Source organism: Notolepis coatsorum, assembly GCF_963971535.1.
Source record: "Notolepis coatsorum genome assembly, chromosome: 14".
NCBI classification, from domain to species: domain Eukaryota; kingdom Metazoa; phylum Chordata; class Actinopteri; order Aulopiformes; family Paralepididae; genus Notolepis; species Notolepis coatsorum.
Window position 1 is genome coordinate 31,868,173 of NC_140178.1, and position 22,573 is coordinate 31,890,745.

At 45.4% G+C, this 22,573-nt stretch overlaps 2 protein-coding genes across 4 annotated transcripts in view; one reads left to right on the top strand and one right to left on the bottom strand.

The window, feature by feature from the left end:
- Positions 1-947: 947 nt before the first annotated feature.
- ddx42 (DEAD (Asp-Glu-Ala-Asp) box helicase 42) lies at positions 948-18,203 on the bottom strand. Its single transcript, XM_084328212.1, has 19 exons — positions 18,135-18,203; positions 17,356-17,601; positions 16,940-17,096; positions 16,764-16,825; positions 16,372-16,408; positions 15,710-15,862; positions 11,600-11,704; positions 9,252-9,371; positions 8,489-8,665; positions 8,249-8,377; positions 8,033-8,132; positions 7,890-7,937; positions 7,664-7,761; positions 7,239-7,515; positions 4,314-4,540; positions 4,110-4,217; positions 3,530-3,631; positions 2,876-3,434; positions 948-1,756 (listed from the first exon to the last, which is right to left on the bottom strand). Exons 2-19 carry the CDS (start codon positions 17,592-17,594, stop codon positions 1,677-1,679), a joined length of 2,778 nt encoding a protein of 925 aa, XP_084184338.1. The 5' UTR covers positions 17,595-17,601; positions 18,135-18,203; the 3' UTR covers positions 948-1,676.
- A 91-nt stretch (positions 18,204-18,294) lies between these two features.
- strada (STE20 related adaptor alpha) overlaps positions 18,295-22,573 on the top strand; it is a 30,052-nt gene continuing 25,773 nt past the window's right edge. For 2 of the 3 annotated variants that reach the window (XM_084328199.1, XM_084328200.1), the window contains exons 1-2: positions 18,295-18,428; positions 22,223-22,286. In XM_084328199.1, coding sequence (XP_084184325.1) covers positions 22,275-22,286 — 12 coding nt within the window. In that variant the 5' untranslated portion in view covers positions 18,295-18,428; positions 22,223-22,274. The remainder of the gene's footprint in view (positions 18,429-22,222; positions 22,287-22,573) is intronic. The other variant, XM_084328201.1, reaches the window with a different exon arrangement.

Genomic DNA, 22,573 nt, shown 5'->3' on the forward strand with positions numbered 1-22,573 from the left:
TTCACCTGCCAGGTAGATAGTGAAGGCTAGGCTGACAGCCAGATGGTTTCTCCCACATGAGTCTCAACTTGTACACTCAGGAATCCAAGACATCCAAGCTAGTTATTTGTGACTTTGTGTATGCCCGGTATCCTACATGCAAATGTACATAAAATATGTACAATTGCATGGTTCGAAATCCATGCTAGTATAAAGCTAACGACTCGCAAGTAAAAAAAAAATGCTCCCAGATATAATGTAAACATTTGCTAAATTCATGCTATCTAGAAAATGGGTTTGAAAGTAGGGATGGGCATTTTTACTTTCACAGACCATACTTTTCTCATTTATTTTCTGTGCTCATATTTGTCTAACTACAAGGTGTGGTTCAGGGGTAGAGCGGGGCGTCCAATGATCGAAGGGTTGGTGGTTCGAATCCCGCTCAAGCCCATGTCCATCCCATTGCCGTTGTGTCCTTGGGCAAGACACTTAACCTACTTGCCTCGTATGAATGTGTATGCATGTGAATGAATGTTGGTGGTGGTCGGAGGGGCCGTAGGCGTTGATTATTCGCCACGCTTCCGTGAGTCTGCCTCAGGGCAGCTCTGGCTGCAATTGTAGCTTACCACCACCGGTATGACTGTGTATGAACGAATAATGGACTCTGTGAAGCGCTCTGAGTCAGAGCAACAGTCAGTCAGAGAAGAGCGCTATATAAATCCAATCCATTATTATTATTTGTAAAAAAGTAAAAACTGGAGTAAATAATCACAAAACATGAGAATATTGTACCAGGTTTATTTGGTAATAAAGGACAAACCCAAATACCCGTTTCATACGAGTGCACTGAAAGAACCAACTGAGCTAAAGTTCAGTTCTACTGGCTGCACAGATGTTTTAGTTGGGAAAATAGATTAAGGGACTTCTTAAGATAACAGATAAGAGACAAAAAGTAGATGACAAAGGAAACCTGACAAAGCCTTTTTTTAATCCAAACTTGACATCATCCATTTGTGAATGAAGAATTGAAAATGTCCTTCTAGTACAAACAAATGCATCTCGACATCTATTTCAAAAGCATAAAAACACTGAATGCCAAGGAAAGGCACTTCACTAAAACTCGAATACAAGACACAAAAAAATACCACAATTTTTATGACATGTAAATACCATCACCGCTGAACACTTTCCAAAAAAAAATAACATTTTGTCAAACTAATATTAGCATTGAAGATTGACAAAACACACTGCAAGGGTTGATTCAGGGACAATTCTATAAGCTCAAAATGTAGAGGGAGCTCAGTGAGAAAGGACAAGACAACAGCCAACACAAATCTTAATTTTTGAGTGCTTCCTGGCAGAATGAATTTACGGCTCTATTGCTCGATTCTATTGACTTGTTTACAGTAATAATTGGACTTGAAGCCCGGTTCAAACAGTCTTGATGGTATATGTACAGTGGCGGTCTTGGGAGCTGCATGCACGGGCCTACCACTGAGTGGAGGTTGAGTGGAGGTCACAGTCGTAAACTCCTCATGGCAGATCTTTCCCTTTCATTTGAAAAGGTTGACAGAATACTCCTGTCAACTCCTGTGCTTGTGTCAGCCTCCTCTGATAGGCCCTGCTGTCTGTCCGTCTACACATCAGACACCCATGAAGGAGCGGTTGGATTGGTTCCAGATGTTTTGCTGTTGTGTTTAGTTGTCCCACCTACTCTTTTTACGCTTGGGTGGATCAGGGACAGCGAAGCTGTCGTCATCTTTATCAGATCTCCGCCCTCCACCCCCATCCCTCTCACCCCTCCCCTCTCGGTCTCCCCCATCCCTCTCGCCCCTCCCCTCTCTGTCTCCCCCATCCCTCTCACCCCTCCCCTCTCCCCCATCCCTCTCGCCCCTCCCCTCTCTGTCTCCCCCTTCCCTCTCACCCCTCCCCTCTCTGTCTCCCCCATCCCTCTCGCCCCTCCCCTCTCTGTCTCCCCCTTCCCTCTCACTCCTCCCCTCTCTGTCTCCCCCATCCCTCTCGGCCCTCCCCTCTCTGTCTCCCCCATCCCTCTCGCCCCTCCCCTCTCTGTCTGCCCCTCCCCTCTCGCCCCTCCCCTCTCTGTCTCCCCCATCCCTCTCACCCCTCCCCTCTCTGTCTCCCCCATCACTCTCGCCCCTCCCCTCTCTGTCTGCCCCTCCCCTCTCACCCCTCACCTCTCTGTCTCCCCCATCCCTCTCGGCCCTCCCCTCTCTGTCTCCCCCATCCCTCTCGGCCCTCCCCTCTCTGTCTCCCCCATCCCTCTCGCCCCTCCCCTCTCTGTCTGCCCCTCCCCTCTCACCCCTCCCCTCTCTGTCTCCCCCATCCCTCTCACCCCTCCCCTCTCTGTCTCCCCCATCCCTCTCACCCCTCCCCTCTCTTTCTCCCCCATCCCTAACGCCCCTCCCCTCTCGGTCTCCCCCATCCCTCTCGGCCCTCCCCTCTCTGTCTCCCCCATCCCTAACGCCCCTCCCCTCTCGGTCTCCCCCATCCCTGCCCCCTCTGTCTCCCCCATCCCTCTCGCCCCTCCCCTCTCGGTCTCCCCCATCCCTCCCCTCTCTGTCTCCCCCATCCCTCTCACCCCTCCCCTCTCGGTCTCCCCCATCCTTCTCACCCCTCCCCTCTCTTTCTCCCCCATCCCTCTCACCCCTCCCCTCTCTGTCTCCCCCATCCCTCTCACCCCTGCCCTCTCTGTCTCCCCCATCCCTCTCACCCCTCCCCTCCCTGTCTCCACCATCCCTCTCACCCCTCCCCTCCCTGTCTCCACCATCCCTCTCACCCCTCCCCTCTCTGTCTCCACCATCCCTCTCACCCCTCGCCTCTCTGTCTCCCCCATCCCTCTCACCCCTCCCCTCCCTGTCTCCCCCATCCCTCTCACCCCTCCCCTCCCTGTCTCCGCCTTCCCTCTCGCTCCTCCAGTCGTCTCTGTCCCTGTCTCTCCTGCTGCCGTCTCCGTTGCGACTGTCGCCGTGGCGGCCGCCGTGCCGATCCCTGTCGCCGTGCCGATCCCTGTCTCCATGGCGATCCCGGTCCCCATGGCGGTCCCTGTCTCCACCGCTGTGCCGATCGCTCCTGTCGCTATGACGATGGTGACCATCTCCGTGGCGCCCTCTGTCTTCCCCGTGCCGGTCCCGGGAGCTGTCTCTGGGCGAGGGCGGGGCAGCCGGCGGGTAGCTAGGTTGTGAACCACCGTCCCTGTTGGGCAACGAGCTGAGGGAACCGGCGCTGGTGAAACCGGCCATCTTGGTTCCTAGACCGAGAGCTGGGGGAGGGGCCATGGGCGCAGGAGCAGCCCGGGACCGGTCGGGGGCCTCGGCGGCCTCTGTGGGCACCGAGCTCAGACTGCCGGCGCTGGTCCAGCCCGACGAACTGCTGGACTTGGGGTTGAGCTTAGGAGGCATGCCAGACGCTGCCACAAAGTGGTTCTTGTACTGTGCCTGGGAACGAGGACAGACCGAGAGGAAGAGACCATTAAGTAAACTAACAAACAAGAGGTGAAGAAAGATGACTCAGCGGAAAGAGGAAAGGCTACCTGGAAGGCTTGTTTCATGGCGGACATGCGGTCTCCCATCGCCCCGCCGGGCACTTTGCCGTAGCTCTCAAAGCTGCTGCAGGCAGACAACCCGCCGCGCTCCTAGCAATGAAACATGAATCGTAGTGACATTTATTTTAATTTTATATCTTTATTTCAAACATGTAAATAAACACAAACAATATAAAATTAAAACAAATCATTGATCAAGAAATTAAATGAAAATAAATAAATAAATAAATGCAAAACATAACTCAATTTACAAAAAGGAGTAGGAAGAAGTATACACTTATTTAATCCTACCCCTTTTCCACTACTCAAATGAGTGTACTAATTTAAAACCTTACAAAACAAATATATATATATATGCAAAACAAAAAACAAAAATTATACATGTAAAACATGAAATAAAAAAAAATGTAAACACCCGTGAATGTCAAATCCCTGTACCTCCCTGTACCTTGTGAACATAATTTCCTTATAATTCAGTTTGAATTGTCTCATATTTACACATTACTCAACTCCGTCTATGGAACACAAGGCTACTTAGTCCGACAGATTTATAGGTTTTTAAACTTACAGATTCAGCCCCCAGGCCAGGTCGCTCCTTGTAGCCCAGACCGCCTCCTCCGATGTTCATCTTCTTCCCCTTACCGCTCTTGAAGCGGGATTTCCTGAACCAGGGATTCTGGGAACAACATTAGATTAATAGAGTTAAGAAATTTACCACCCAGTTAAAAAGGAATTTGGAATAATCTCTGGGCCTTTTCCTCATTTAATTCACCTGCATGGCTAAGTCCATCAGTTCTTTGGAAACGCTCTGATTGGCTCCCTCCAGGTTCCGGACAAGGTCACCAGCGAATGATGTGTCTTTATTGGTGAGGAGGGTGTAAGCCACTCCCTTTTCTCCAGCACGACCCGTTCGGCCGATCCTGTGTGTGTGCGTGTCAATGTCACGGGCCACGTCATAATTCACCACTGTACGGATCGATGGGATATCCAGTCCACGGGCTGAGATGAAATGAGAATAGATTAGATTAGATTCAAATGTATTGTCATAATACAGCACAAGTACAGTACAACAAAAATAGGTTTGGCATCCAACCAGAGTGCAAATGTAATGGTAAAGTGCAACAAGTAATATACAATGTACAGGTGACTAAACTGGTTATAAAATATATAAATTAGTACTACTGAGTGTAGTGCTGCTAATCAGATGTATGTACAGAGTTGTAATACCAATATGTACGAGTGGTATAAAGACAGTATGGTCGTAGTCATAACTGGCCAGCAGCGTAACTAGTAAGAGTAGGTAAGGGATATCAGGGATGTGATTGCGCCTTAAGAAAAAGAACCTGAACATTTTCTAAACGATATTTTTTTTTTTTTATAAACACTCCATTTGAATGAATGAACACATTTTATTTGTATATATTGAACTGTTCACAGGGAAGAGGAAGGTGGGAGAAAAAAGGGACAAAGAAAATGAATCAAATATATCAGTGTCCCCCTAAAAAATTTGAAGGGGGTCATCTTGACCCCTCCCAAGTCATCCTGGCTCAAACACTAACGTTAGGACCTTATCTTTTTTTCTTTGCAACCAGATTGTGCAACACCTGTAACTGCCTCCTCTCGAAGTCTTGCCTACTGCGAAGGGCTGCAGTTGGACTAATGGACTCTTTTGCTTATCTTTTGCTTTCAGGTCGATTTTGAGAATGAAGGTGGTGACATTTCTCCATCTCAGCTTCTTGGTTATGTCTAGGTTGGCTTCTGTACCTCATGCTTGAGAGTTTGATGTTTCTACAGAGCTTCACATTAACTGGACAATGCTTGCTCTCCCTTGAGTAGTGTGAGTGGCAGACTGCGGCACTGCTTGCAAGTAACCTTCCCTGGTTGGTTAGTTTTACAAAAGCAATGCAGTGTTAGTGTGTTTCCTAGTGTGTTGACGTCTTTACAGCATCTCGCGCCACTCAACAAAACTGCTAACATTATCGATAGCCAGTGAAAATCTGTTATGCAAGAATAGCAGGTCTGATAAATGTTGCTTTCGCGTTTCACTTAGACCAGGTGGGAAAATAATCAAAATATATTACTTAAACAAAAAAATAAATAAAAAAAGTATGTACCGGTACATTTCTTTTTTTATGAATATTTTTTTATCATGATTTTAGGTCAGTAAAAACGGAAATCCGGTTAAAAACGGAAAAATCACATCCCTGGGATATGTATAGATACAGATATAGTATCTACAGATATGTAAAATGATTATGATAGATGTGGATAGATATATACACAGTAAGAATAAATATACAGCATTATTGTATATCAAACAGAGTTATCCCATGGGCAGACAAATACAGTAGATAAATTGTAAAGCAGTGTTTCCCATGAAGGTTTGTTAGCTGTGGGAGAGAATAGGAACTTCTTAAAGGGTGTGCTTACAGAGAGAATGCTCATCAAGAGCGCAGTTTCACTCAACGTTCTGCTCTATCCGAGCGCTAAGCAACTGCTATCTAGCACGGAAAACGATGCTCAACATGTAGTGTACAGCATCCGTGTAGGATCCATTTCAAAGTGCTCAGTTTTCTCCCAGTTTCATTCCCAGTAGCAGTTCCAGTAACTCTTGTAGTTCACAATGGCCAACATTTGGACACTTCTATCATGATATTTGGACTACGTTCTCTCCTAATTTCTCATTTTTTCTTTTTGCACAACCAATAATGGTAGAATAGGAAGTGTGACTACAATTATCTAGCATAGACCACCGCAACACTTCCGGTATTCTGAAATCTTGGGAGAGCGAGTGGGGGGAGAAAATGAATGAATGTGGATGAGAGCCTCGACATTAAGTGGTCGTAGCTACGGCTACAGATTTTATACACCCGAGTCTCCTGAACACGGAGAGACCAATCCCAAGTCACACCTACTCCCCAAACTCTGCAGGTCGCCCAGGGAGTCTCTCTGGATTGTCCAGAGATCTAAGTTTATCAATCTGCGCATGCACTTAATAGGGAGGGATAGTGGTTACGTCATTGCTGTTTCCCGTGCGGTCCACCCCTCTTGAAATCGCCATGTATTTCCAATGGACCCATTTCTAAATCGTCTTGTTTAAAACAAATAAAGCATGAACATTGGCATGGTGTACCTTTCTGTTTGTATTCATCCACAATCTATAGCTCAACATGAAAGAATTCGCAATTAATCATAAATGTAGCAAAATAACAACGTTTATGTTTTCGTTCACTGAGGAACTACACTTCACTCTGGTGCTGCTGACGCCGACAGCACTGAACGACAGGCGTTCTACTGGTAAGTGTAGTTCCTTTTTAACGACAAATTAAAAACCTTATAACTACCTTTATTTCAACCAAAAACAATAATGTTAGTGATAGAAGGGAACTCATTTTGTGCAAAAATGGAAAGCTTGCCAATGTTCATGAGGCATAATTGTTACAATAGCCGATAATCCATTTTCCTAATGCTAAATCCCTATACGGGTGGACCACGCGGGAAACTAAAGTACCGTCAGACTACCACTCCCTATGTCAAGGCTCTCATCCACATTCATTAATTTTCTCCCCCTGCTCTCTCTCCACGAGCTCAATCTAACGCGGAAGTGCAGTGGTCTATAGGGGTTTTCCAAGAACAAGGGTTGGGGGGGGGGGGGGCACTTCGCTCAGTACTTCCCTCCCACATCCCCATCACTCACCCGCAACGTCGGTAGCCACCAGAACGGGCAGGTTCTTCTTCTTGAAGTCAGCGATGACCTTGTTCCTCTCGCTCTGGTCCATGTCTCCGTGCAGAAGGCCCAGGCTGTGTCCCTCCTGGGTCAGGTTGGCCGCCAGCTCCTCGCTGTTGGCCTTCTTGGTGACGAAGATGAGGACGGACCCCGAGGAGGTGAACTCCACCAGGCGCCGGGTCAGCCACGCCCACTTGTCCCCCACGGTGGGCATCAGCTCCACCAGCTGGGTCACGTCCTCGTTGGCCTGGAGGAAGAGAAAGAGGAGGGGGTGGGGGGGTGAAGGAAGGAAAAGGTCACCCTCTGTCTGGCTCTCTGCACTTAACAGTTGAAAAGGAAGAGTTGATTATGGGCGAGGACATTTGCAGAGGTTGTTAACGAGCGAGGCCTTGTACCTCTCCGATGTCTCCCTGCACCACGCGGATGGGATCTGTCAGGATGTCTCTGGCCAGCCTTTCTATCTTCTTACGGAAGGTGGCACTGAACAGAAGGGCTGCAAAGACAAGTCGTGTTTACATTCAGAGGAATCGCTTATCATCCCCAGCTACTCTCCGAAACAAAACACACACGTGTAACAAATGTGTGTATATAAAACAAAAACAACCAGGGACGGCCACTTACTCTGTCTGTCTGGACGGACATGGCTGGCGACAGACCTCACTTGGTATTCTGAGAAAGAAAAGTCACAACGCGGCAATAGATTTAAAAGCCGAGTCAAGTTTAGAATATTTCCAAACGCAGAGCATTCAGAAACGGCAACCCACCGAAGCCCATATCGAACATGCGATCGGCCTCGTCAAACACCAGGTAGGTCACTCTCTGCAGGGACGTGGATTTCTTCTTCACGTGGTCAATCAGACGACCCTGTGTGTGAACGACACACACACACAGATTGGTAAAGTGACATTTGCTTCAAAAGTTCCTCTTCTGGGAGGTTATGTTATAGAACATTAAGTACATAATGAAGCTGGACTGCTTACCGGGGTGCACACCACAATCTCCGCTCCCTCCTGAAGCGCCTTGGCCTGCTCCCACATGCTGCCTCCTCCGTACACCGCCACGGAGCGCAGGGAGTACGCCTTCCCAAAGCGCTTGCACTCCGTATGGATCTGTACAGCGTTTATTGTGCCACTCTTTAGTAACTCTTTCAAAATAAAAGCCAGTTCTTTCTCAACATCATTATCTTATTTTTGGTATTGCGAGCCCCCCCCCTCTCTTACCTGCTGACAAAGCTCCCTGGTGGGACACACTATGATGGCGATGGGGCCCTCTCCGGCCTCCAGTTCCTTCTGGTCCATGATGTGAACTAGCATGGGCCAGATGAAAGCTGCCGTCTTCCCGCTACCCGTCTTGGCGATGCCAATCATGTCCCGTCCGGACAGGGCTATGGGAACTCCCTGCATCCCAGATGTTAAGAATTAGTATATATTTTAATGGTACAGAGTGGGCTGTGGGCTGAAAATGATTTTTAATTAAATTTTTTTTTAAGTATACACAGTATATGATCGGCTCACGTATGGAAAAGAACACATTAGGCCGGTCTTATTGGACTGCAGGGTAATAAGAAGTGTCAAAATGAAAATGGCAATTTTAATAGTTGAGAAAATACATTGCTTATATTTACTTTATCATTACTTTACACCCCAAAAATTGTACATCACAATTTATGATATATATATAAAAGAAGACCTGGCACTGGATAGGTGTGGGCTGAGTGTACTCTGATCTGAACTGTTACCTGGCACTGGATAGGTGTGGGCTGAGTGTACTCTGATTTGAACTGTTACCTGGCACTGGATAGGTGTGGGCTGAGTGTACTCTGATTTGAACTGTTACCTGGCACTGGATAGGTGTGGGCTGAGTGTACTCTGATTTGAACTGTTACCTGGCACTGGATAGGTGTGGGCTGAGTGTACTCTGATTTGAACTGTTACCTGGCACTGGATAGGTGTGGGCTGAGTGTACTCTGATTTGAACTGTTACCTGGCACTGGATAGGTGTGGGCTGAGTGTACTCTGATTTGCGGATCGTGTGCATCAGCTGCTCATCAAACCCAAAGTGGGCAAAGCTGGCGGAAGGTTTAGGAGGGGCGGCACCAGATACCTAGACATGCGACAGAAGGAGATAAAGGAGAGTTGAAGACTGATGATGATACCATAACAATAAGAATTCATGTGCAACTTTTCCACTAGTGGCACTGATGCGACCCAACTTTCTTTGCCGCGTTGTAGCCTATTCAGGACCTAATAAGTTATTAACTTACCAGTAGTTATTTCTTTCCTTTATTTGCAGTGGCTGACATTACAGGCGAATCTTTTAGAAAAATAAATACTGACAAATATTATAGGCGAGTTCCTCTTTCATTGTTGAACTGGTTGTGTGCCTTGCGTGCACTTGCTGTAAAATAGGAATGGAGTCGATTTTCCCCCAATACTGTGACACACAGATACAGTGTAAAAAAAATAATAATTGGGCGGCTGGGCGGCGCAGCAGACATTGCGCTCGTCACCAACGCAAGAGACGCCGGTATCAAATCCGGCTGTCAGCGGCCGTCATACTGACTCAATTGGCAGAGTTAGCGGGAGGGAAGTCGATGGGTGGTAGTCTGGTCGTTGTGAACAGCGACTCCTACAGGTCGGTTGGGGCGCCTGCACAGCAAAGAAAGGAAAATGGCGGGGGCAGTGTGAGCCTCCTACACGTTACTCCTCGCCAATGAGAGTCCGCGCTGGCAGGTGAAAAGATGTGACTGGCTGCCTCCACATGTATCGGAGGGGACATGTGATGGGCTTCTATCCTCCCTACGACCGGCCAGTGGGGGGCACATGCGAGTAACGATCAGGACAGGGGAGGGGAGAATTGGCACTGCTAAAATTGGGATGGGAGAATTTCTTTTTTTAAAGTGGATCAAAAAAATGAATTTGTATAAAAAAAAATTGGAATAGTTTGGCATATCCACTTGTTTTTATAGTATATTATTTCAACAAAAATATGAATGGCGATATATTTTTTATCAAAGAAAAAGCATTTCCAGCTAATAAATTGCACCGCTTGGCGACCTGCTGTTGACAACGGTCTGCTAATTTATGAGGTTGAAAACTAAAGGCTACTCTTTTATACACTCCAAGAAACCCGGAGTACAATGATAAAGCGGCGGGGGAGAGGACACAGCAAAGCATTGCAGCTGCACTCTGAGAAACAGGCATGTTGACAAAGTTGGTTGTTCAGCCACTTCACAGTAGCATAGAATTAGAGGTTTTCAAGACAGTACCTTTCTATACAGTGTGTGATAGTTATCCGATTGTCGATTATCATTTTATCTACCAAATGCGATGTGTAAGATGTCGACAACAGATGCTTGTAGCGTCACACTCACATCGATACTGACTATTAACATGTGTAGGGTATGATGTGATAGAGAGAGGAGAAACGTGGGCGATAGCATCAGCTACTGGCAATCTCACAGGGTGACGGTCTGAAGATGGAGCACATCGCCCCGACTCGAATCCATCACTACAGGTTGTGTTTGCGAGTCATTGTATCGCTTGAGATGACTTAGAGGTGACAACACTGGACCGCCACCGACTATATGGCTGTTGCCTGTAGGATGACATTTGAACGGAGGTCCTGCTGGTCGTAAGCGACGTGTTCATTTAAGACATATGGACAGAATAGAAGTCATTGTATATTCATTTTAACTGGGATCGGGTCAATAAAAGAGCGAGAACTGGTCACATGATTAGGACGAGAGGGGAGAATGACTCAACAAGTCGGAGGGGGACGAGGCAGGACTAAAAAAAAGACCCGCCTGCTCTCTCCGGTCATCTGCAACCTTCGGTGGCTCCACGTCTCTCCCTCATCGCTCTCTTCTATATATATATATATATATATATATATATATATATATATATAGTATGTATTTATTTAATTCTTTTTATTTTGGCACTTGATTAAGTTGAAAGGGAATAGTCTTCACAATGAATGAGTTCATTCAGCTCTGATCTGTACGTTCCTCAACCAAGGACACATTCTCATTTTTCTTTTTAGGACTACCATCAGGAGCCTACTCCAGTGAGGGAGGGACTGGGATTGATATGCAGTCTATAGCTCTGTGTATGCTGCCAAAGAGTCTGTACTGTATAGCGTTCATGATTACAGTGAAGAAGCTTTACTTATCAAGTGTGCGCATATGTCCACATTCACAAGGCCTCCGGCAGTGGGAGCACAGATCTAGAATCAGCTTCGGTCTTGTGTTGAATAAACTCATGAAAGCAAGTGTTCCTGGTCACCGATCCTAGGTCAGTTTTGTTGAATATGGATCCTGGGGGACTTACCCGCAGGTTGAGTTTGTGTCTCAAGTCGAAGGCTTGAGATGCCGTCAGGCCGTTGAGCTCTTCGTGCTCATTGTAGAAGTTCTTCACAAAGGGTGGATAATCGATCTGTGAAGAGCAACACAAATCACTTTAAACATCGGAAGAGGCGACAGTTGTGAATGGAGGATCAAGAATCAAGAGAAGAGGGCGGGTTTGAGATGGTGTCAATCTAATCTACAGCAGTGGCCAAACTTTTTGACATTAAATAGAACATTGATCATTTAACCTTTTAAAAAGGTGCACAGTCTATCTCGCATATAAAATTAGAACTTTGAGAGCGGAACATTCCAATGATGACGTCACAACGGCTATGCTGTTGTGGAGCATCACCGACTGACTGAACTGTGACCGCTACAGACACTAGACTGGCTCCAAGTTGGCGAGCTACTGCCGCTCTCCGAACTTCTCCCCGCCGAATGCACTTTCTTCAACACCCCTCGCCCCTCGGGCAGAGGGGGTGGAATAGTCTCGGTGTTCAAATCCACGTTCCACTGCCGCCTCTCACAGCCGGCAGCGAAGTACGCTAGTTTCGAAGTTCAATCTTTTGAACTAAACTTGTAATCCGTCGTGTTCTGCGCCATCATATACCGCCCGCCTAAATACAACAAGGACTTTTTAAATGACTTCATGGACTTCCTCTCCGGACTGATGGTTAGATACGATCACATTCTCCTATGCAGCGATTTTAATATCCATGTGTGTTGCGAATCACATCGCCTGTCGCGAGATTTCCTAAATCTCATTGACTCTCTCAACCTCACCCAATCTGTCACAGCACCAACGCATGAAAAAGGACACACACTTGATCTCGTTCTGTCATTTGACTATGTGCTGCTGATTTTTCTGACCACTCACCTATTGTTTTCTCCATTAAAATACCCTGCTCTGCTATTTCCCCTCATGTACCTACAAAAAAATCCCGCACATTTACCTCTGACACTGCTGCCCACTTTTCTGAAGCCTTCTCCAGCTCCCCAATTTGTGTCCTAAATGCAAACAGTGTCCCAAATATCGATGACTATCTCTCCATGTTCAACGAGTCATGCACAGATATTTTAAATACTGTAGCACCTTTTAAAACTAAACGCATAAAACCCCTCCCCACACCCTGGCTAAATGAATCCACGCGTACTCTCAGATGTGCATGTAGACGTGCCGAGAGGAAGTGGAGGAAGGACAGGTTGCATGTCTCCCTCCAAATCCTACACAGCGCTCTGTCCATCTACCAAACGGCTGTCAAAACTGCAAAAACAGCTTACATTTCCAACTTAGTCATAGCAAATTCAAACAAACCCCAGGCCCTGTTCAAAGTCCTAAACTCCCTCACCAACCCCTGTGCCACCCTCTCTGTCGTACCTTCATTAGCTCTATGTGAAGGCTTCCAACACTTCTTCATCAGCAAAGTCTCTGCCCTTAGATCTCTCTCCCCCTTGCCCCCCCCACACCCCCTAATCCCCGCCCACCCACTGCCTGCTGTTTTTGACCAGTTTGCCCCGGTCTCCCTCTCCTCCCTTTCCGATGCCATTAAACACCTGCGACCAACAAATTGCCCCTCAGACGCACTCCCCTCGCGCATCCTAAAGGAAGTACCTGACCCTGTCCTCCTCACATTATTAATTTATTACCCCTACTAAACACCTGCCTCAGTACTGGATGTGTCCCGGCTGCCTTCAAGCATGCTGTGGTCCAGCCCCGGATAAAGAAGCCCAACCTCGATCCCTCTGTCTTCACCAATTTTAGACCCATCTCACAACTACCATTTTATCAAAAATCCTAGAGCGCATAGTCTACATACAGCTACAATCATTCCTTGAACACAACATCCATGATAAATTCCAATCTGGCTTTAAACCACGACACAGCACTGAAACGGCCCTCCTCCGTGTCTTAAGCGACCTGATTTCAGCTGCTGATGCAGGAAACTCATCCCTACTACTACTCCTTGACCTCTCAGCCGCCTTTGATACGGTAGATCACCACATCCTTATAGCTCGCCTCGAGCATTACGTAGGCCTTAGGGGCCCCGTCTTAGACTGGTTCCGGTCCTACCTGAGTAATAGGACCTTCTCTGTCCAACTCGGTGACCTCACTTCCTCTGTGGCCCCCCTCACCGGCGGGGTGCCCCAAGGCTCGATATTGGGTCCCACTCTCTTCCTCCTATACATACTCCCCCTAGGCCAGATCTTGGCAAAACACAATATCTCATTCCATTGCTTCGCCGATGACGTGCAGGTTTACCTCCCCTTAAAGCCCACCCAAGGGAAGACGTCAATAGAACCACTGCTTGACTGCCTGGCAGAAATCAAGTGCTGGTTGTACGAAAACTCCCTGACATTGAACGAAGGGAAAACCGAGGTCATTGTTTTTAATAGTGCCCCCCCGTCCCCCCTCATTGACGCACTTGGTCCCCTGGGTCCAAACCTCTCCACCTCTGTCAGGAACCTCGGGGTCATCTTCGACAGAAATTTTAAATTCGACAAACAGGTCAGCGCCGTAGTTAAAAACAGCGTTTACCACCTTAGACTCCTGGCGAAGACAAAGGCATACCTCTCCCAAAGTAACCTAGAGACGGTGATACATGCCTTTGTCACCACTCGCCTCGACTACTGCAATGCTCTGTACACGGGCATCGACAAGTCCCTCCTCCGCCGCCTACAACTGGTGCAGAACGCAGCCGTGCGCCTCCTCACCAAAACAAGAAAACACGAACACATCAGCCCAGTTTTGGCCTCGCTCCACTGGCTGCCTGTTAGCTTCAGGATCAATTTGAAATGAGCCCTAAATGTTTTTAAATCATTAAATGGCACGGCTCCCTCCTATCTGTCTGAGCTCTTGCACCGCCACACCCCCCACGATCCCTCAGATCAGCTGACCAGCTGCTATTGGTGGTACCCAGAACCAGACTCAAGACTAGGGGAGACGGAGCTTTCTCCACCGCAGCGCCTAGATTGTGGAACAGCCTCCCCCTCAGCGTACGGACTGCCCAGACCGTGCAGGCTTTTAAATCACTCTTGAAAACCTACCTGTTCTCCTTGGCCTTCCCCCCTACTTAATCACCACTAGACCCCTGGCCCTTCTATCCTCTTTGTTTTACTGTGTCCTACCAGTTTTTATTGCTTTCATTGCTTTATTATGTTTTTAATCTTATATCTTGCACCATATTGTTTTGTTTTTGTTGCCTTCATTGCTTTGCTATGTTTTTATTAATCTTATACCTTGCATCACACTATTTTGTTTTTATCAACTTGCTTGTGAAGCACTTTGGTGTCAGCTGCCACTGCCTGGAAATGTGCTATATAAATAAAACTGACTTGACTTGACTAGACTGCTGCCGTGACTTCACAGTCACCTCCACTACCATTTGCAATATTTACAACGCAGTTATTATTATTATTTTTTTTTACATCCTTTCTACCACTACTGTGAATTGAATGTGCAACACTGTTACTATATCACTCGTGTCTTATTTTTATACTTGATCTTTTTTAAGATTCTTTATTAGCATTAAACTCTTAATATTTTTTTATTCTAGTTTGTCTATATTTTGTGATTCTGTGTGAAAGGGGGGACTAGCAAAGTAAGATTTTCATTGTACAATGTAACTGTCTGTTTAACTGTGCATGTGACAAATACAAATCTTGAGTGCCAGATTTTGCACCTCAGGGCCATACTGATAAAATGTATTTGTAATATAGCTCGAACAACAAAGTGCCCCCATGGGCTTCACAGATCAAGAAGAAACATCACAATAGATCCACAACAAAAAACACCATAAAATCCACAATTTTGCAACACCCCCAGACTTTCCCCAATGAAGATAAGGAACGACTCCCTAAAACCTAACAATAGGGGAAAGAAACATGGGGAGAAACCTCAGATGGGCAGTTCAAAGGGGATCCCCCATCAGGGTGTCGGTGATATACAGTGTTGCTATGGATGATAGATGGATGGAGAATAGAACAAGCAAATAATTGGTATGTATATGCACATATACATGTAATATAAATTAAACACATGTACACTGTAGCAATAGTCTAATCTAAAGTAATATGACAAGATGTGGCGTATTACCTCTGTGTGGTCGATGGGGGGCAAGGGCAAGATGATCTTCTTGGTGGTGGGGGCGATGGGGTTCCCATCACTATCATAATCTATGTTATCATCCTCATCCTCCAGGGTCAGCCCAGCTGTGGGATTCTCCGCCATGTAGCGGAAGTAGGCTTCCTGCGGAGAGTACAGTGTACCGTGTGAAACCCCAGAGGCGGCTCGCTCGCTCTGTGAAGTGTACACAAGCTAACACCCATACTCAAATATCTGACTAGGCTGTCGGTTCTTATAGTGAAGAGTGGAATAATTTCTCAGAAACTCGACGGCCAATGTCGGTTACTGAGTGACTAGATGACCCGACTCCCCGTTGTCGGAACACACATGTCGCGAGTCTCGGGGTCCGGCTCGCCTAGTCTCGTTTTGACATAATCATATGTACCAACTATTGAGCATGCTTTTCCTTTTTCTCTCGTTTGTAAAAACAACAACGTTAACAATAGATGCAACTGGGGGGAAAAGAACGCCATGTTGAAAAGAGCAACATGGGCGAACCTGCAACCACATTTTGTTAAGAGAGAGAGGGGTGGGGGCGGGAGGGGGAGAGGGTTTAAACAGGAAGGGGTGATCTGGAGACATCTGCGATCAAGAGATGTAAATGATTTAGGAACGTTGGAGGGATCACTCACTTGTTCATCTTCCTCTTCAATGTCATCGCGAATACCCCTGGAAAGACAAGCGGAGAAACAAAAAACTCCCTGCGGCTCGTTTCAACACTCAAGGTGCCCCCACATCCCACTACAACTAAGTGCTCTTCACTAAACCAATGAAAACATGTCTAGATGTTGTCGTATGAGCCAATTGCAGATATATATTTTTTTAAAGAAAAGAGGAAAAAAAAGTAATTTTCTACATCAGTGAATTGTTATTGCAATGACCTAAACAGCATGAGGTAATACATTTGTGCACAGAATATATGACATAATCAACTGTGGATAATCTGCATATTAATCCGCTTAGCATATACTAAACAAGAAAAGAAAAACAAAGAGATAGATAGATGTGAAAGCGCAGGTCTTACTTGGCAGACTTTTTCTCCTTCTCCTTCTCCTCTAGTTTCCTCATGTCTTTGGCTGCTTGGCTCTAAATCAGAAAAAGACAAGTTTGAAAAATAACTATTTCTTCTGAAGTGTGTTATGTGAAGCGAGGACAGAGGATTTAGGCCTGAGGGGGGTGGGGGGGAGAATACCCTCTCACCTCGACTTCTGCCATGAACGCGTCCAGAGGGTCGTCCTCGCTGTCTGAGCCGCCGCCACCAGACTTAAACTGTTGCCGTGTGGGGGAATTCTCGGCCGGGATGTACGGCAGGTCCATATTATTGCTGCTGGACTCCTCTTCATCATCTTCAAAATACCTGGAGAGGGAAATGAGGTGCAGTGGGCCAAGGGTTGTGGAAAAACATCCCGTTCAAATGTACAAACTTTGACAATCCTAAACTGAATACACTTCAACTGGGCAATACATGAATGAATGAATGAAAACTTTATTTAACAGATTGCAAAATGGGTACAATACAGTACGGTTAAGGGGATGCAGACCAGAGAAAGACGTTTGTCTTGTTTACATCAGGGTACCCCATTTTCAATTCATTGAAAGGAAGGTACTGTACTCACGCATTTTCTTCATCAAAATTGGCTCTTTTTGTACCAATCTTGTAGAAAGACGGGAGCTGCTGGTTCTTCCCATACAACCCTCCAGCTGATCCTGTAGCTCCAAACGAGGTGTGAGATGATTTGGGTGGCGGCTGGGGGGGCTCTTCCTTCTTCCCTGCACCACTGCCACCAAGGGCAAAGCCCCCAAACCCAAACCCTCGCTTACCACTCGGACCACCCTTACTCCAGTTCATATTCATAGCGGCGCTGCAGAAACAAAAACAACAACTTGTTACTGTAACCTCGCGCACATTGCCACCATGCGTGATGATAACGAGCTGAAGTTGAAACGTTAAAATTAGTAAAATAGACAGCAGCCCCCCCGTGCTAACAAAGGCTAGCTAGCTCATTGACGATGTTGCGTGTTTGTGTCAACATCATTCAATCAACCAGGCAATCGGGCGTGAAGCTAGATCGCCAACTGTTCGCTATATAGCTCGTTGTGACACGGGGAAGTAATAGATATAGTAATAAGTGTGGCTAGCTAACGTTATAATAACTGACTGATATTAACAGCAGCTCACACTTCCCTGGACATGTAGCTAGTAGCGATGGCCGCGAAGCAGCGGGACAAGCACTGCGACTAATGTGGGTGTGCGAGGAATCAGGAGAGAGACTAACTGTGCAAACGTGGCTTCGTTAATGTATCTAATATTGCAAACGGAGTTGTTTAACAAAGCGTTATGTATCAAATGGTACACGTTTTCGTGTTGATGCGGTCACCGGAAATCAATAGTTACCCGTTTTTTGATCCCAAAGAAAGAGATATGTTTTCACAGTTTGACCTGAACGGTGCTCCGCGTCATCAGTACGCGCCGGATATATTATCTGCAGAGATGTGTTGGTCGTCATATTGTGATCGACACGGGACTTTCAGCCAATCACAGCAGAGAGCTGTCAAAAACACCCCGCCCCTAGAAAGGATGTTCAGCAGCTCGGCGATCAAAGAAACATACCTGAGCTAATAATAATACTAGTAGTAAAGTCATACATTGTATGCAAAGTCAGAAATTGCTGTTTAAAACACAAAACGGGTAAGTCGTCCGGGTTTTATTATAACATACGTAGGACAGGATTAGTGTTACGGTGATTAAGGTAACGGTCAAGAATGCTAGCTAAATTAGCTTGCCCCCCATTTAAAGATAACGTTAGTCGTTGCCGAAACTAAATACGTTGCTAAGTAACGACTTAACGTTAAGTTGGCTGCGATCTGACCAGAATCACGTTAACTGTTCATGATTTATTTCGAACTGTTGAGACCATTTAGCTAACGTGCAGATAACGTTAGCTACATGATACATCACACAACACGCAACGTTAGCCGCTTAATACAACATAATTGAAATGGTTAGAACAGGAATTTCCGTTCAAATCAGCCTTCTTCTTGAATGGTCATTTGGTCACTTTAGATGGTGTTAGATTATAACGGGGGTTACATGGAAATGTGTAACCTAGGCCAGTAATATCATGATGTTCCTGTTTGCGGACGACTCAGCCCTGCTGGTCTCTGACAAGAACAAATTGCAGGTTGAGAAAACCCTCAGCACGGAACTAGGCAAAATCTGCATATGGCTCGCTGATAACAAACTATCATTACACATGGGCAAAACAGAGTCCATTCTCTTCGGTTCAAATAACAAACTCAGCAAGACCGACGGATTCTCAGTTACAGTGGGTGACAATATTGTCACAAGGAAAGACGAAATTACCTACCTGGGTTCCATCCTAGAGGCAAATCTTTCCTGTGACAAAATGGCATCCAATGTAATAAAAAAAGTCAACCAACGAACTAGATTCTTGTACCGGATCTCCTCTCTGGTAAACAAGAATACCCTGAAGACTCTGGCAGGAGCACTCATTCAAGGGTACTATGACTATGCGTGCACCTCATGGTACCAAAGCACCTCAAAGGCGCTTAAAACAAAATTACAAACATCACAAAACAAACTGGTCAGACTACTACTTGACCTGAACCCCAGAACCCACCTCACCCCGGCCTGCCCACTTTGCCAACCTAGGATGGCTTAGAGTAGACGACAGAGTACAGCAACTTGCAATGGGCCTGGTCTACAAGATACACTATACGACCGGGGTGCCCATGTACATGTCAAAATACTTCCCAAAGGTCAGTGAATACCACAACCACTACACCAGAGGAAGCTCAACAAATCATGTTAAACCCAGATTCGGCTCAAACAAGGGACTAAACACGTTTCGCAATTATGCCACAACAATGTGGAACGCCCTACCCAAAGCTGTAAAGGAATGTGAATCCCTGCCCACATTCAAAACCGCTCTTAAAGAGCACCTACGGGAGGCTGCAATTCGAAACTGGCCACGTAAATGCCCAAAACCCCCACCACCTCCTAATAGACAGTCTCCTCACCACCGCATGTATATATTCCCTCCCCGCCGTATGTATATTTCCCTCCCACCCACCCACCCCCTCCTAATGTCCCCACCCACCCCCTCCCACCCACCCACCCCCTCCTAATGTACAGTCCCCTCCCCATCATATGTATATACTCTGTCAGGATCTAGGGGTAACAGTACTGTATATTTGAATACCGTTATGTCACAAATGTATCAGTACTAAATACCTATATGTCCCTATGCCATAAATGTCATGTATGTTGTGTATGTCATAAATGTCTATATGAATTGAAAATGGGGGACCCTGATGGAAACAAGACAAACGTCTTTCTCAGGTCTGCATCCCCTTAACAATTGTATGTATTGAGCCGTACTGTATTGTACCCATTCTGCAATCTGTTAAATAAAGTTTTCATTCATTCATTCATGATCATGAATTGAAAATGGGGGACCCTGATGTAAACAAGACAAACGTCTTTCTCTGGTCTGCATTCCCTTAACAATTGTATGTAATTGAGATGTACTGTATTTGTACCCATTCTGCAATCTGTTAAATAAAGTTTTAATTTATTCATTCATGAATACGGCCTATACAGCTTGTGTTGCCTTGGTAAATGCAGAGTGTTGATGTTAATAATATAGGCCTACACAAAGGAGACATCTTTATCTCTATACAAATTCTGTGCAACGTGACTACTGTCCTGGATAGTGTTGTCAAGAACACACGCATGACATTGGACACACACTTTTTTCACTACTATGGGTCTACTTTTCCCTGTCACATCAGAAACTCTCTGTCAACAAAAGCAGCAGCACTGTATTTTAATGCCATTATTATGTCACACTTAACATACTGTCTGACTAGCTGCCGGACACAAGCCTCCTGTACAACACTACGATCTGTACAGGTAGTTTACCATCAGGCTGTGAAAGTTCTGGACAGGAAAACAAACAGCCACCACCATTGTTATAGCATAGCAAACCAGAACCTACTGAGCTGGGACAATCTCGTCAAATTCAAAGATGCCTGCCTTACCTATAAAATCCTACATGGCTTGGCTCCCCCCCCCCCACCCCCCCCCCCCCCCCCTCTGTACTTTCATAAAACGGAAAGCATCTGCTGACAGATATACCAGGTCTGTAGTCCCAAACAGGAGGTCTGCTTTTAGTCAGGCAGCCTTTTCTGTGAGAGCAGCCCACACCTGGAACAGTCTGCCAACACGGCTCAGGGAGTATCAAAGTTACATTTCATTTAAACTAACTTACAAGATACAAGAGTTTTATTTGTCACGGCATACAGGTATACAGTGAAATGCGGGGGGTCCCGCCCGCAACGATGTGCATAATACAATAGTAATATATAATAAGAATCCAACCAATGGAACAACATTGTGCAATAAACAAGTAAACAAAGTAGGGCATATCGGTATCTGTACATGAGTTGAGCATAGTAGGACATGCTAGGTCCTGTGATACACTGTTAGCTACGGATGAATAATGGTTGAGAGATGGTCAAGTGTGCGACCATTTTAACTGAGGGGTTGTGATGTATTGTAATGTATTTATTTCTATGTATTTTAGTGTATTGTAACCTATACTGATTCCTACTGTGTTTTAATTATTGTACTATGTTTTAATTATTGTAGTGCTCATGTCACCTGCCCCAGAGACTAGAGCCATATGAAATCCGTTTTATTTTTTTCCAAATTCCATTTTATTTTTTTCCAAATTCCGTTTTTTCCGTTTTAATATTTCAGAATTCTGTATTTTGCTTTGTACGCTCATTTTACAATCAGAAATAGTGTCTAATAAGTGGGAATGAATAAATGTCCACAATTTAATAAGATATAACAGTCCATTTAATAGTGCTGTCTTAAATACTTCGAAGCTTCGTTCGATGGGCATGGGATTCGAATATGAAAAAATAAATAAATAAATAAAATTATATATATATATATTTTTGCAAAATCAACTCTGCCTCTCTTTGTTAACTACAACAAGCAATGCTGTTTGTTATTTAAGATGAGGTCGGACTCGGCACTGACAGACTTGTGTTCATTGTGCTGCTTTTATAAAGCCTCAAATGACGACTTACAATATTTCATGAAAGCAAAGTGTTTTGTTTGTCTAATATTTAAAAAGGTTTAAACTTTACAGCACTGACAAAGTTGAACAAAGTGCTGTACAAGTCCCACAACATAAAAGAAAGAAAAAGTAAAAAAAAAAAGAAAAAAAAATTGTTTTAATTTTTTTTTTTATAGTTGATTCCATTTTTATTGCTCAATTCCGCGATTCCGTCCGCGATTCCGTGATCGCGGATTCCATATGGCTCTACCAGAGACTACAGTTGAAAATGAGCCAACTTGGCTAAACTGGCATATTTACAGTCAAATGTTCCTTAATATGCACTGTCTCTGTATTTTAAACCAATAAATACAAATACTTTTCCCTGCAGGTATTTTCTGGATGGGTTTTTGACACCATAGGTACTGCAATCAACAGGATCCATGTCTTTTCTTGTAAGTGAAAGTGAATTATTTTCAACAAATAGGCTAGTAGGTATATACCGTTTGATTGAACGACAGCTCCCTGAGCCCCGACACTGCAAGCAGCTAGGTACAACAGTTGACATCATCAGCGGCAGAAGCAGCAGTAGTCCTATAGTCGTTGTAGAAGCCATATTCAGAAATCCTCTCAGAATGGAGCAGATCAGGGATCAGTTAGCCTTTTCTGTACAGTAGGCTAAATTAAGGGATGCACCAGTAGGCCTAGCTGATACTCAGATTCTCAGTACACACCTTTTGAG